The 14984-nt window shown below is 38.3% G+C and overlaps 1 protein-coding gene across 1 annotated transcript in view; it reads left to right on the top strand.

The window, feature by feature from the left end:
* si (sucrase-isomaltase (alpha-glucosidase)) overlaps positions 1-14984 on the top strand; it is a 187492-nt gene that overhangs the window by 69073 nt on the left and 103435 nt on the right. Inside the window, exons 17-22 of the mRNA XM_053500142.1 lie at positions 387-503; positions 2142-2296; positions 5805-5889; positions 6178-6234; positions 8777-8901; positions 13459-13547. Coding sequence (XP_053356117.1) covers positions 387-503; positions 2142-2296; positions 5805-5889; positions 6178-6234; positions 8777-8901; positions 13459-13547 — 628 coding nt within the window. The remainder of the gene's footprint in view (positions 1-386; positions 504-2141; positions 2297-5804; positions 5890-6177; positions 6235-8776; positions 8902-13458; positions 13548-14984) is intronic.

The following is a 14984-nucleotide window of genomic DNA, read 5'->3' as shown; positions in this document are numbered from 1 at the left end:
CATCAATTTTGAAAGAAAAAAAAATCTAAATTAATTAAGTGCAATTAATTGATAAATTTACAATGTTCAGGAAATTGATGAAAAAAATAAAAGTGCAGCTTCTGTGGGATGTTTCCAGGCTACTGGTCATGGCATACCAAAAATGATCCAAGGAAAGAAACCTGGTAAAGGACACTGATGCAGATAGGGAGTGAAAGAGGGGTAGTCTGATACAATAAAAAAGCTACTGTGGCTCAAATTGAGAAAAAGGTTAGGGAGGTGTCAGAACACATGGGTCATTACTGTTTTCATGGCAAAAGAGAGACTTACTCAATATTACTCAATATTTACACATACTATATAAAAAATATGGTGAATCTTTTGTTTATATTTATGTTTTCACACAGATCGGTGCAGATATCTGTGGCTTTTTTGATGACACAACTGAGGAGCTATGCACACGATGGATGCAAGTTGGGGCTTTTTATCCATTTAGTCGCAATCACAATGCTCAATACTACAAAGTAAGTATATGCACCAAAAAAATATATATATATGTCAGGCTAAAACAGTAATACTATGAACAGCAAAGTTTCATACATGAATACCTTTTCCTGTTTTTTTTTTTTATTCTGTGGTTACTGATTGATGCATAGTACTTGATGAAATATGTCTTATAACTGTTATTATAATGTTAGATAACTGAATTTTAAATTGAATACATTTAGTATTTCTTGAACTTTACAAAAGTTCAGTGGATCAAGAAATACTGAGTAGTGTCCTTCACAATGTCCTGCTCACCATTGTACCAGTGCTGATGAGGGCAGTTTATTTGGGTGTTAGAACATACACAATTACTCATATTCCACATACTATGTAACCGTTCATATTGTGTGTATTTAAAAAACAATAATAAATAGAAATAAATGAAAAATAAATAAGCAATATGGGACCACCATGCTAGTAACCACTCAACAGAGGGGCCCAAAATTATACAGTATATACACTTTAACATAAAAAATATACGAACAAAAAAATCAGGGTCATGTGATAGCATCAACAATGGTGTGACTACTGACGCTTTTAGAGGAAACAATACTACACATTGCTGCCATAATTTAATTTAAGTTTATAAAAAGGCATAAATAACAGATAGGCAACTGTTAAAGTGTGTTTACAAATTTTTGGGGCCCTTTGTATCCACCACCTGCACATCCAAAGGGTATTGCCATGATTTTGCTCATTCTTTTGTCCATAGTTTCTTATAGGGTTCTGCCTTTATATCTGGAAAATAGTAATGGTCTATTTATACTGTACATTTCACTTGCTACATGGTACATTTTTTACATTTTTCATGGTAGGAGGTAAATTAAACTCTCACAGAGGCTTCGGTTGGATTCTCCTAAACATTCCAGAAGGCTCCCCTTGGTTTTCCCTTTATATATCCTGTGCAATAAATCCAACTCACTACCAAGTGGTGAAGAAGTGACACCTATGCTCATCTCTTTTCTTGAGTGTTCAAAATATAGGCTGCCTTTTTTTTATCACAAAATGTCCCAAGATAATCTGGTTGCAAGTACACTCATGAGCAACCTTGTGGTAAAACAAAGTGTTTGCTCTTGGCAATCCATGGCTTCCACAGTGGTCTGATACAATTTCGCCCTGGTTCAAAGCAAGGTGGCCATGAGTCCTAGTTGTGTCTTCCAAGTAACTTAATTTGTGCATTTAAGTGCCTCAGTAAGCAAAATCAAATATGAGATACCTCTTTGTACACCTGAGCCACCTGCTTCAAAAAGACTAAATTCCCCCAAATGATTTCCTTCCCTCACAGGACACACTACCACCTTTTGTTCCATCTTTTCCTTCCTTTTCCTGCTTTTTAAGTTTTGAATTTATAGAGAGGCTATTTTCAGCTATCATTTGAATACAGAAACTACACCCAGTCTTGACATCAGGGGTAACTGTACACTTAGTGCAGTCTATCTTAGGGTTTTTATAATCAATCTTTTTTTTTTTTTTTTTTTTTTCCTGATTGAGTGTTTGCTCGACCTGGAGTAAGAAGCTCCTTGTGATATAAGTTTACCAAATTCAGCATGACACTGTCCAGAATCCCGTAACAATAATAATAATAATAATAATAATATTTTTTTTTTTTTTTCAAGGCTCAGGATCCTGCAGCATTTGGTGCCAACTCTGTCCTGGTCAAAAGTTCCAAATACTACCTGAGCATCCGCTACACACTCCTGCCATACCTTTACACACTCTTCTATAAAGCCTACATCAATGGTGACACTGTAGTGAGACCAGTCATGCATGAGTGAGTTTACTACCTAAATGTTGTTGTTATTTTAATAATAATAATAATAATAATAATAACAAATTAACCAACATGTTCCCTTTCAAAAGCTACACTCGATGCTGCGTGAAAATGCTGTCATGAAGCGCATTTGATGAAGCGCACCTGCAGGTTATAAATAGGAGTGGACTGGAAACATTCTTCAAATCGTTTTTTTTCAGAACCGTTTTGTAATTGCGTGTGATGTGTGCAAGCGAATTTAAAAGTATTAACTCACTGATATGGTGGAGTTTGTTAGGAGATCCGTACCTGTGCTCTTTCGGAGCACGATTTCCACACCGTTGTTTCGAATGCTTCGCGCGGCTTGCATTCTTTAAGCAGAACCGCGAGCCACGACGCATTCCTGGGTTAAACAGTGCAATCTGGTAGGCGTGCATCTCGCCCTCCAGCCTGTTTGGCGACGCCTTTTAACATTCGCCTCCCACTAGGTTCAGGAGGCGAAATTATATAAACAAGCCTTCGGGAAATTCCTTCCCTGCCGTGCTCAAGAGTCGGGACCACCAGTCCCGACTGGCTCTGACTCTCGCTAGGCTTGAAGCACAGAAAAATAGCGTTATGAGCCGGGCACCCACTTGTAAGACTGGGGTGCAGCGTGCCACCCTTCGCAATCCGCCTCAAAGAAGTCGGACCTACGTACTGTCTTCACAAAGAAGTCCTGAGACTCATTCACCCAGGACCGTGGGGGTGCCTCCCCCCAGGGAGGGGCACGTAGAATTTCTCTTAAGGATGAAGTGGTTTCCCTGGCACCCCCAGGAGGTCGGTGTTCTTGCTCCGCCACCACTGGTGTTTCGGACAACACCGGTCTTCAAGAAATGTTGGGTTTTTTCTGTCTTTTACTTTCTGTTTTTTCAGGTTTTTCCTTACTAGGTTACACTTACTGTCTTCAGTACGCACTTTTTAGATTTATGTCCACCGCACTAGCCAGTGGCATAAGTCAGAGCAGCCTTTTTTATGCCAAACACTGTCACATTGGGTGAGAGATGCTATTGCCCTAGCCTACGAGGCACATGGTCACATTTCGCCTCTAGGAATCAGGGCTCATTTGACCAGGGGGATTGCCTCATCTGTTGCGCTGGCAGTTCCCCTGCAGCAAGTGTGCGATGGTCCTCTCTGCCCACATTTGTGAGATTCTATAGTACTCCGGGCTCATGGGTCCTCGAGTCAGCCTCCGAGAGCTAGCTTTGAGACCTCCTTGGCTTTTGTGCGCACACGCTACACAACCTTGGGGGTAGTCTCATTACCATAGCGTTTTCACGCAGCAGCGAGTGTAGCTTTTAAAAGGGAACATCTTGGGTTACTTTGCTGTAATCCTGTTCCCTGAAAAAGCGGGAACGAGATGCTGCGCTCCAATGCCACACTGCTTGCGCGACCGGACGTCCTTTCAGACAAAATTGATCTGAGGAATGTTTTCGGTTCACTCCTATTTATAACCTGCAGGTGCGCTTCATCAAATTAAGTCACCTGACCGAGGTTATATATGCCAAGATTTGGTGTGTTTGATACACACATGCTTCACAACCAGCAATACAGAAAGATGTTCCCATAGCATTTTCACGCAGCATCTCGTTCCCGCTTTTTTATGGAACAGGGTAACCGCAAAGTAACCCGAGATGTTTAATAGTTATTATTCTCAAGTAGAATGCTAAAACATCATTATTCATCCTGAACTTGAATTAGAAAAAAAAAAAAACACTTTTGACATCAAACAAAGCCAGCAGCTTGTTACAGTGTGGTACAGGTTTAAGTATATAATTTAAAAAACTATTTGCCCCCTTCCTGATTTCTTATTCTTTTGCATGTTTGTCACACTTAAATGTTTCTGCTCATCAAAAACCGTTAACTATTAGTCAAAGATAACATAATTGAACACAAAATGCAGTTTTTAAATGAAGGTTTACGTTATTAAGGGGGGAAAAAAACTCCAAATCTACATGGCCCTGTGTGAAAAAGTGATTGCCCCCCTTGTTAAAAAATAACTTAACTATGGTTTATTACACCTGAGTTCAATTTCTGTAGTCACCCCCAGGCCTGATTACTGCCACACCTGTTTCAATCAAGAAATCACTTAAATACTGTAGGAGCTACCTGACACAGAGAAGTAGACCAAAAGCACCTCAAAAGCTAGACATCATGCCAAGATCCAAAAAAATTCAGGAACAAATGAGAACAAAAGTAATTGAGATCTATCAGTCTGGTAAAGGTTTTAAAGCCATTTCTAAAGCTTTGGGACTCCAGCGAACCACAGTGAGAGCTATATCCACAAATGGCAAAAACATGGAACAGTGGTGAACCCTGGTGAATTACCCCAAGAGCGCAGAGACAACTCATCCGAGAGGCCACAAAAGACTCCAGGACAACATCTAAAGAACTGCAGGCCTCACTTGCCTCAATTAAGGTCAGTGTTCACGACTCCACCATAAGAAAGAGACTGGGCAAAAACGGCCTGCATGGCAGATTTCCAAGGCGCAAACCACTTTTAGGCAAAAAGAACATTAAGGCTCAATTTTGCTAAAAAACATTTCAATGATTGCCAAGACTTTTGGGAAAATACCTTGTGGACCGACAAGACAAAAGTTGAACTTTTTGGAAGGTGCGTGTCACGTTACATCTGGCGTAAAAGTAACACAGCATTTCAGAAAAAGAAAATCATACCAAAAGTATGATATGGTGGTGGTAGTGTGATGGTCTGGGGTTGTTTTGCTGCTTCAGGACCTGAAAGGCTTGCTGTGATAGATGGAACCATGAATTCTACTGTCTACCAAAAAATCCTGAAGGAGAATGTCCGGCCATCTGTTCGTCAACTCAAGCTGAAGCGATCTTGGGTGCTGCAGCAGGACAATGACCCAAAACACACCAGCAAATCCACCTCTGAATGGCTGAAAAAAAACAAAATGAAGACTTTGGAGTCCTGACCTGAATCCTATTGAGATGTTGTGGCATGACCTTAAAAAGGTGGTTCATGCTAGAAAACCCTCAAATAAAGCTGAATTACAACAATTCTGCCAAGATGGGTGGGCCAAAATTCCTCCAGATTGCTGTAAAAGACTCGTTGCAAGTTATCTCAAACGCTTGATTGCAGTTATTGCTGCTAAGGGGGGCCCAACCAGTTATTAGGTTCAGGGGGCAATTACTTTTTCACACAGGGTAAAGGATTTTGGATTTTTTTTCTCCCTAAATTAAAAAAAACCATCATTTAAAAACTGCATTTTGTGTGTACTTGTGTTATCTTTGACTAATAGTTAAATGTGTTTGATCAGAAACATTTTGTGTGACAAACATACAAAAGAATAAGAAATTAGGAAGGGGGGAAATAGTTTTTCACACCACTGTAAATGCCTGAAGGTTTTGTAAATAGTTTTTTTTTTAATAATAATTTTAATTAATTGATCAATTAAATTGATATAGGGGTACAACATTGGGCATTCATTTTAAGTTTGTAAGCAAAATTACTTTTTGTATTTTATTTTAGATTCTACTCAGACAGTGCAACATGGACAGTGGATCGTCAGTTCCTTTGGGGAGCACATTTGCTTATTACACCTGTATTAGATGCTGTAAGAAATGCATGCATGCACACATGCACACACAGAAAGAATTAAACAAAAGATACATGGAGGCACACTCATATCTACTTGTTTTGTTTGATTTACATGATTATTTGTAATTAAATCACACCACCACCAATGTATCTGGTCAAGGATGTTTGCAAATAAGGAAGAATAGAATCTGTTTTACACAGTGAAGAATAATGCAATATTTAGACACAATTATTTATAATGATTATTATTATTATTATTATTATTATTATTATTATAATTACATTAAAAAATGTGCCATTGCAGGGTGTGGACACAGTGGAAGCATACATTCCTGATGCTGTGTGGTACAGCTATGAGACCGTAAGATCTCTCTCTCTCTTTCTCTCTCACTCTCTCTCTCTCTATCTATCTATCTCTCTCTTTCACACACACACAAACACACACACACACACACCTTTCTCTTATCAGTACATGGCCATTTCCTTGATTACTCACTGCTAATTTAAAATCAAATAAGTTAGATTATTCATGGAAAATTGGCAAACAAAACTCGTGCAACATTGTTTGTGCTCCAAGCCGTGACAGAATGCTGAGTGATTGGAATAGACAAGAGGGGAAATGAGGTTGCTGCTGAGGTTGTTGCATAAGCACCAATTATAGATTGTATCTTTAGGCAATCGCTTTTTTTCTCTAAGTGGAAGAAATCACTTTTTCCCTTAGTGGAAGCACAGAAGAAAGGCTCAGGCAATAGAGAAATTTGAGCTCCTCAAGCAATTTGCACATAAAAAGGGGATTTAGAAGTTGGTGGCCCAAATGATATACACCACTTTTAGGGTTAAACCTGAAGATATCCACAGGATGGCCTTGCTTCAAAGGTAGTTTGGTAAAGGCCGTTACATAGTACACATGGTAAAAGCAGCCAGGACTGCAAGAGCTAGCCTAAACAAGGTCAAAGCATGTTAAGGCATTTACAGATAACAATAAGGTTAGAGCAGGTTTCATATATACTGAACAAAAATATAAACGCAACACTTTTGTTTTTGCTCCCATTTTTTATGAGATGAACTCAAAGATCTGAAATATTTTTTTCATATACAAATTAACCATATCTTTCAAATATTGTTCACAAATCTGTCAAAATCTGTGATAGTGAGCACTTCTCCTTTGCCGAGATAATCCATCCCACATCACAGGTGTGCCATATTAAGATGCTGATTAGACAGCATGATTATTGCACAGGTGTGCCTTAGACTGGCCACCTGTAAAAGGCAACTTTGAAAGGTTCAGTTGAATCACACAGCACAATGCCACAGATGTCGCAAGTTTTGAGGGAGCATGCAATTGGCATGCTGACAGCAGGAATGTCCACCAGAGCTGTTGCTCGTGAATTGAATGTTCATTTCTCTACCATAAGCCGTCTCCAAAGGTGTTTCAGAGGATTTGGCAGTACATCCAACCAGCCTTACAACCGCAAACGACGTGTAACCACACCAGCCCAGGTCCTCCACATTCAGCATGTTCACCTTCATGATCATCTGAGACCAGCCACTCGGACAGCTGCTGAAACAATCGGAGTGCATAACCAAAGGATTTCTGCACAAACTGTCAGAAACAGTCTCAGGGAAGCTCAACTGCATGCTCGTCGTCCTCATTGGGGTCTCGACTTGACTCCAGTTCTTCATCGTAACGGATTTTGACAGATTTGTGAACAATATTTGAGAGATATAGTTATTTTGTTTATGTAGAAAACGTTTCAGATCTTTGAGTTCATCTCATTAAAAATGGGAGCAAAAACAAAAGTGTTGCGTTTATATTTTTGTTCAGTATATAAACCCAACATGTAGTTCTAATGTTTCACAGCAGGTCAGTCTCAGACTCAAAGAATTACCAGTAGGTGAAGCAGTTCCAAACAAGGACAATTAGCTTAGCCACTAATCCAGGTACAGAATTTCAGGTAAAGGTACAATCAACTGTGTGGAAACTGGCAGAAGCAGGGCAGGTCAAGCTTTCAAAGGAGAAAAAGGATGCATAAAAGCCATCAGAGGATGCATGCACCACAACTTCTTCTATAACTCCTTTTATTCTTTTATAGTGGAGCTCAGAGTCAAACTGGCTGCTACAGGAAGTGCTCCAGACAGGATGGCCAAATTCTGACAATTTTGCTCATAGAAAATCAATAAATTTTTACACACAGCTAATATAGCTGCCAAAAAAAAAAATGAAATAACTTTATACTGTAATACTTAGTTTATTTAGTACTGAGGTACTTAGTACTTGTTTTAAAGTTTTTTGAAGGTACTAATTAACAGAAACAAAGTAATAAAATAAACAATAAAGAGTAGCTAACAGAGTCTACACAGGGTATAATAATAGCAATAATTATATTTAGTCCTGCTTCAGGGTCAGTGTGCACGGCGTTCTTCCCAATCTTGGTGGGTATTCTCTGGGTACTCCGATTTCCTCCCACTATCCATAGACATGCAGATTAGGCAAATTGATGTTCTCAAATTGCCCATATTGTGTAAATGAGTGTAAGAGTGTGGGTATGTCTGTGTTCCCCATGTTGGATTGGCACAGCATCCAGGGTGTCCCCCATCTAGTGCCCTAGGTCTCCTGGAATGAGCTCCAGTTTACCCTGGACACAAATTAAAGCAGTATAGATGATGAGCAATGCTATTGATGCCATACCACAAAGCATTTGTTGTCCCCATTGGACAATGTGATTGCGCCAAGTTATTCATTTGTTTTTTGCTAAATAAGATATCTTTGGTCATTTTATTGCTATATTCGTCTCATTTTCATTTGGTTTCTCTCTCTCTCTCACACACATACACACATATATACGCATACACAGACTAATTTTATATATTTATATATTATTTTATATATTTTTATTTGGTAGGAGGAGAAAGTCAAAGAGCGTAAACAAACAATTCAAATGCACCTGCCCCTGGATAAGATGGGTCTTCACATTAGAGGTGGATCTATTCTGCCAATCCAGAGACCTGCAGTCACTACTGTGCATAGGTAACCCTGCTTATTTCCTAAACATACCACATTCATACACAGAGTCTTTGGATTGTATAAGAATTACCCAAAGTCGATGATGATAATTAAGATATTGCCCAAACCCCAGCCACTGGATTTAGTGCGAGTTCCAATCCCGGATAAAATGGGAGGGAACCACATTTATTATTTAGATGTTAATCTAAGGTGCTGTAAATTGGTGGATTCTGAGGCTGGACATTCTAATAAATTTATTGTCTGCAGCAGAGGTAGCTTTTGGTCTTTCTTTCATGGAAAGGAACAGTATCATCATTTGATATTGTTGGTGAACTTGGGGATACATACAAAGTTCTTGAGATTTTTCAGATTGACAGAAATTAATTTCTTAAAGTAATAGACTGTCTTTTCTCTTTACTTAACTTATGGATGTGTACAATACTATGGATATGGATTTGTACAATAGTTGTTGTAGAACTAATAGATCTACAAACATTCTAAAGTAGCAACATTTAGCTTTGATCAGAGCCTTGCATGTTCTTGGCATTCTTTCTTCAGATTCATGATGTTGTCACCTGCAAAGGTTTTGAATTCACAGGTGTGCCTTGTTGAGAGTAAATTCTAACTGTAAAATATTAAGCATTAATGGTGTCTAAAGTTTGTGTAATAGCAACCCAAATAGTTTTTTACATTTGAATAAAATAAATAAAATAAAAGATAAAAAGATTAAGAAGACTAAAAGATTTTCAAATCATATGATCAAATATTTTATTTACAATAGAACATAGATAACATAAATGTTTTAACTGAGAAATATTATACTTTTATTCATTAAATGTAACGATGCGGGTCTCACAAGGGGCAGAGCCGCACAAAAATGCTTTGCACTGTTGCCAGGCAACGCCACAATCAGCCAGGATATGCCGCACCTGGCGGCATGTCTATATAAGGGTCCTGATACCTCAGCACTTCGTGCGATCATTTAGGTAGCACCAGTAAGGTATCAAGGCCAAAGAAAGAAAGAGACAGAGACAAAGCCCCAGCCTCTGCCTCTGCCTGCTTAAGATGCCAGCGAGAGAGAGAGAGAGAGAGAGCGTCATGCAGCCGTGTAGCGTGCGCTCTCAGTTCAAGTATAAAGTGTACACAACCCCTCTCTCTCCACATAAATTCTCGGTAAGGGCAAACGCCCTGAGAGGATATAGTTTTTGTTTTGTTTTCCAGAGCCCTGTTTGTTCGTACGTAGATGGCGGAGCTCTGTTTATTTTGTGTTATTAGTTTTCATTTGTTTCCTTTTAAGTTCTCTTAATTAATAATCCCATGATATCTCCAAACGGGGAGGTCTTCCAGTGCATATCATAAGCACTCTCACAGCCTCCTATTTTATTGTTCCCCTCTAAAGCCCTGCGTCGGGGCTCTTATAACCATTATAAGATCTCGTGGTGCGGCTTTCCATACCGTGCCACGTAACACTAAATGAGCTCATTTCAAATGTAATGCCTGCTACAGGTCTCAAAAAAGTTGCGACAGGGGCAACAAAGGGCTAAAAAAAAAAAAAAAAAAATTGTTTAAAGATTCAGCTGGGAGAACATCCAGCATCAGCCTCTCAGAAATAAAGATGCGCAGAGGCTCTCCAATATATGAAAGAGTGCGTAAAAATATACTTTAAAAGAACGATGTTCCTTAACGTTAAATTGCAAATGTCATCATGTACAGTGCATAACATTATCAAAAGTTGCATAAAAACTGGAGAAATATCTGTGCATAAGGGACAAGGCCAAAAACCTTTGTTGGATTCTCGCGATCTTTTGGCCCTCAGACGAGACTGCATCACTTATTGGCATGATTTTGTTATTGACATCACTAAATGGGCCTAGAAATACATGGGCCAAGTCCAGAAGCATTGTTGTTTCCTGTGGACCAAGGCTCATTTAAAATGTGTTCTATGGACAGACGAGTCCAAATTTTACCTTTCTTGGAAATCACGGACGCTGTGTCCTCTGGACTAAAGAAGAGGGAGGAGAGAGACCTTCCAGCTTTTTATATAGATCAAAAGCCAGCACCTTTGATGGTGTAGCAGTGCATAAGTGCTTACGACATGGGAAGCTTGCATGTTTTGCACTTAAAGTCTTGCACTATAAATGCTGAAAGGTATACAGTATAAAAGTTTTATATTGCGTCTATTTCAGATTCAGGCCTTGTGTATTTAGCAGGACATTGCAAAACCACAAACTGCAGCTATTACAAGAGCAAGGCTTTGTGGTAGAAGAGACTGGGTGCTGAACTGCCCTGCCTGTAGTCCAGATCTTTCACCTATTGAGAACTTTTTTAAGACCTGAGTCTTTCCCAATCCGTTAGTGTGCGTGTGTGTGCGTGTGTGTGCGTGTGTGTGTGTGTGTGTGTGTGTGTGTGTGCTTACAAGCGCCAACTCAGTCCCCGTTATTCCTGCAGTTATACCCTTATCTAACCTATGCTTTTTGACTATGCGATGACTAATGCACGGAAAGATGAAAACTTGATCACAGCGCCAAAACTCGCTGTGAATCATCGGCCACCACGCAAAACCGCGTAGGTGAGATAGGGTTATTATTAGTTAACAGATTATGGGCCAAACTTCGCTAAGTAATGATGGTAGAATAATTATAAAGGTCTTGACTAAAACAACATGCATGAGGAATCTTAAAGGGGTTTTCATTGTCTGCAATAGAAACGTACTCTAACTAGTTATTTTTATCAGAAATTAACACTGTAATGTAACTGATTACTTTTTAAAAACTGATTTTTGTAATGTAATTAGTTACTTAAAAAAGTAAGGTTTGCCAACCTTGCTTATCTGTGATTTTACTGTTTCATTGAGCGACAACATTTATTTCTGAAAAATGATGGTTCAGCGATGTCCTTCCAGGTTTTATTTTAATTTATTTTTAAGGCTTAACCCAATTTTATTAATTGTTTTATCAATTTCCTCAGTTGCTTTCTTCTCTTCCCTATGTAGACCAATAATTTAACCCTTTTGAAACAGGGTCCCCTCTTTGCAATAGCCACAGGATGTCTTCTGACATATATCTTTAAGAAATGATAAGCTACTCACTGCATCAGTTAGGGTTAAATAACTTTTTGATAGCTAAACTATATTAATTTCTGCAGAAATGGACAAGTGGAAGACTCTTACCTATATGCTTGTTTAACAATCACATTTAACCTTTATAACAATGGGCCTAATATTAGGTAGTGCCCCCATTATGCACCAAAAGAGTAATGCACTTTGTGTTCTGACTCCTTTCTATCGAACGATCTAGTTATCACAATTTGGCGATTGTCAGTGTTGCTACAGTTACAATTTCTCATTACAGTTGCACCTGGAATTGAGTGGGATATATTAAGCAGAAAGTGAACATTTTGTCCATAAGGTTGATTCAATTTAATTCAATTTTATTTGAATATAATGGTCATTGTCACATAGCAACTCTGCAAAATTAAAAGAAAATTATAGAAATGTTTTTGAAATGTGTGAGAAAATATGTACAAATTGAAATGATCAGATTGTGAAGTACAGTAATGTAAAGCACTGGCAGATCAGGAGCAGCATAAGTTACTTCAATGAGAGAGACAGGGAAAGAAAGAGAGCAAGAGAGAGAAAGAGAGAGAGAACAGAAGAGAAAGAGAGAGATAACAGTTAGGTATGGTCACAGTCACATAATAAATAGGGTCACTGTATATTTAATTAGGCTCAGTATGTTAAGGCTCTGAGTTACAAATCAGAAAAGCGGCGGTTCAAGCCCCAGCTCCGCCAGATTCATCTAGTTTAACATTTAGGCAGTAAGGTGTTACTATGATCCAACCTAGAGATGATAAAAGCATACATTCTGCATAATTTAGTTACAATGTTTTTTTTTTCTTGGCAATATTTCTGACATGAAATAATGCTATCCTGATAAGATTATTTACATGAGCTTTAAATGACAGATATAAATCTAAAATCACACCAAGGTCTTTTACTGTTATATAGGCTTCACTGTACATTATGAAACAGAAAGGACATCCAGAGTCACTGTGTGATCATAAAGCTTTCTTCTAGCTGTGTGTGGTCTTAGTACTAGTACTTCTGTTTTGTCAGGATTAAGCACAAGGACATTAACCAGTCAATCATAGTACTTCAAATTACTCAAGTAGAAATGACATCGTGGTCAAAACGGTGTGTCAATTTTGGCTCTGGTAGTTCATCAGCCCCAGCTACATACAACAAATTCACAGCTGGTCTCAGTCATATTTCTGCTCATACAGATACTTGTTTATTTATTTATTTTTTTTACTTTCCTGAAATATTTTCTAATGAGCTTAGTAAGATTTATTTTTTTCAAAATTTATGAATCTGCTGTAAAGGCATCCTTAGTAACTGCTATATGGTTGTATGTAATAAACATAAATTTATTCGTCCTTAGTTATGTACAGTAGTATATGAAATATATAACCTCCTGTTGACCTGTCATGTTGTAGAGTCTGTACTTCTGAGGCTCTGCTTTTCAATGTCATTTATTATGTTTCTTATAAATTAGTGTATGATGAAAACATTTTTTTCTGCAGTCGTCGATCTCCTATGGGCCTGATCATTGCTCTCGATGATAGTAACCAGGCATCAGGCGAACTGTTCTGGGATGATGGAGATTCAAGAGGTACTAAAAAACATTCTTATTGCCTGGTTGTTTGGGTTTATGCATAGCATACTTTATGCTTTATACATCCTGCCTGTATGTGTAAACAATCAAGCATTCTTTGACCATATGTAAAAATGATCCAAAATCAATACTTAAGAGTGAACCGTACATTGATATCCTTGATTTGGTGGACCCATTATAGAGTGGGGTGTGATCTGAACAGATGACATAAGGGAACCCCAGTAAATGATACTGGAGTTAAAGGATCTCCACTTGAATGGGAGCCATAATTTCTTGATTGTGCTATGCTTGGTTGCTCTAACAGAAAGTTTGCGGTAAATGTATGGCACTGGGTGCTCTCCCTTTCCATCACTAAATGGCCCCAATCCAAAATGGCCCTCTGTCTCACATTTTGGTCTTGTGATAGCTTAGCAGGGGTTCAAGACAAATAAAACACAGACCTTGAGTTCAGAGAAATGTACTCTTTTATTGACCCAAGAGTGGGAGAGAAAGAGTGAATGGCATAGAACACATCCTGGTGTGCGTTTCCCGTACAACGATGTAGCTCTTTGCTTAACCACCGTTGTACGATGCAACGTTGAAGAAAATAACTAACTAGTCACGACTGTTTCCCAACACCATAGTACCTGTGTTGCACTTCCATCGTTAGAACCATGTTGGGTAAATCTGTCGTTCTTCTTCTTCTTCGATACAATGGCGGAGTAGTGCCATAGGCACATATCGCCCCGTACTGTAAAGTGTTTTTTCTCTCTCTTTGGCTCACATTCAATTTGTTTTTTTGCAGTGACGTTACGTAGAAGTGGTGTAATAATGTCACGAACCCAACATTCATTATTTGTACAATAAAACATATATAGGCATACACAGTTTAAATGTGCTCTTTTCGAATAACAAAGTCTATAACTTTTAGTTATATTTCATTTGAACTCATTTTTATTTGGTATTGATACATAAGTACAATTAAAATAAAAATAAATTATGGGTTTTGAAAATGCTGGGATTGTGTTGTGAACACCTGTTACCTATTTTGCTCAAGATTATTTCCTATATAAGTCCCTTTACATAAAGCCATGTTTTAATGAGAGTTGATGTAAAAAAAATTACACAGAAACCACAATTTACTACAAAAAAGCTTGCAGTTCTTTTGGAGGAGGTGGAAAACAATCAAATCTTGTTTTTCTCCAAATTAAAAAACACAGTTACAAATTCTGACAAAAAAAAAAAAAGCATGGAATGAAATCGCACAAAAAATTAATGCTTCTGGAAATGGGTATGAGAGAAGCCCAGAGGAAGTCAGAAACAAGTGGAGGGACTTTGCAAGTGTGACCAAACAAGCAAGTCCAGTGGTGGCCTGAAACTGAACCCCTCCAAAAGCTGCTATGTAATTGTAGTTACTGCAATTGTCCACAACATTGCAGTCAAGGAAAATTTCCC

Source organism: Clarias gariepinus, chromosome 7, assembly GCF_024256425.1.
Source record: "Clarias gariepinus isolate MV-2021 ecotype Netherlands chromosome 7, CGAR_prim_01v2, whole genome shotgun sequence".
Taxonomy (NCBI): Eukaryota; Metazoa; Chordata; class Actinopteri; order Siluriformes; family Clariidae; genus Clarias; species Clarias gariepinus.
The sequence above is the reverse complement of the archived record's forward strand: the minus strand, read 5'-3'. Positions and strand labels throughout refer to the sequence as shown.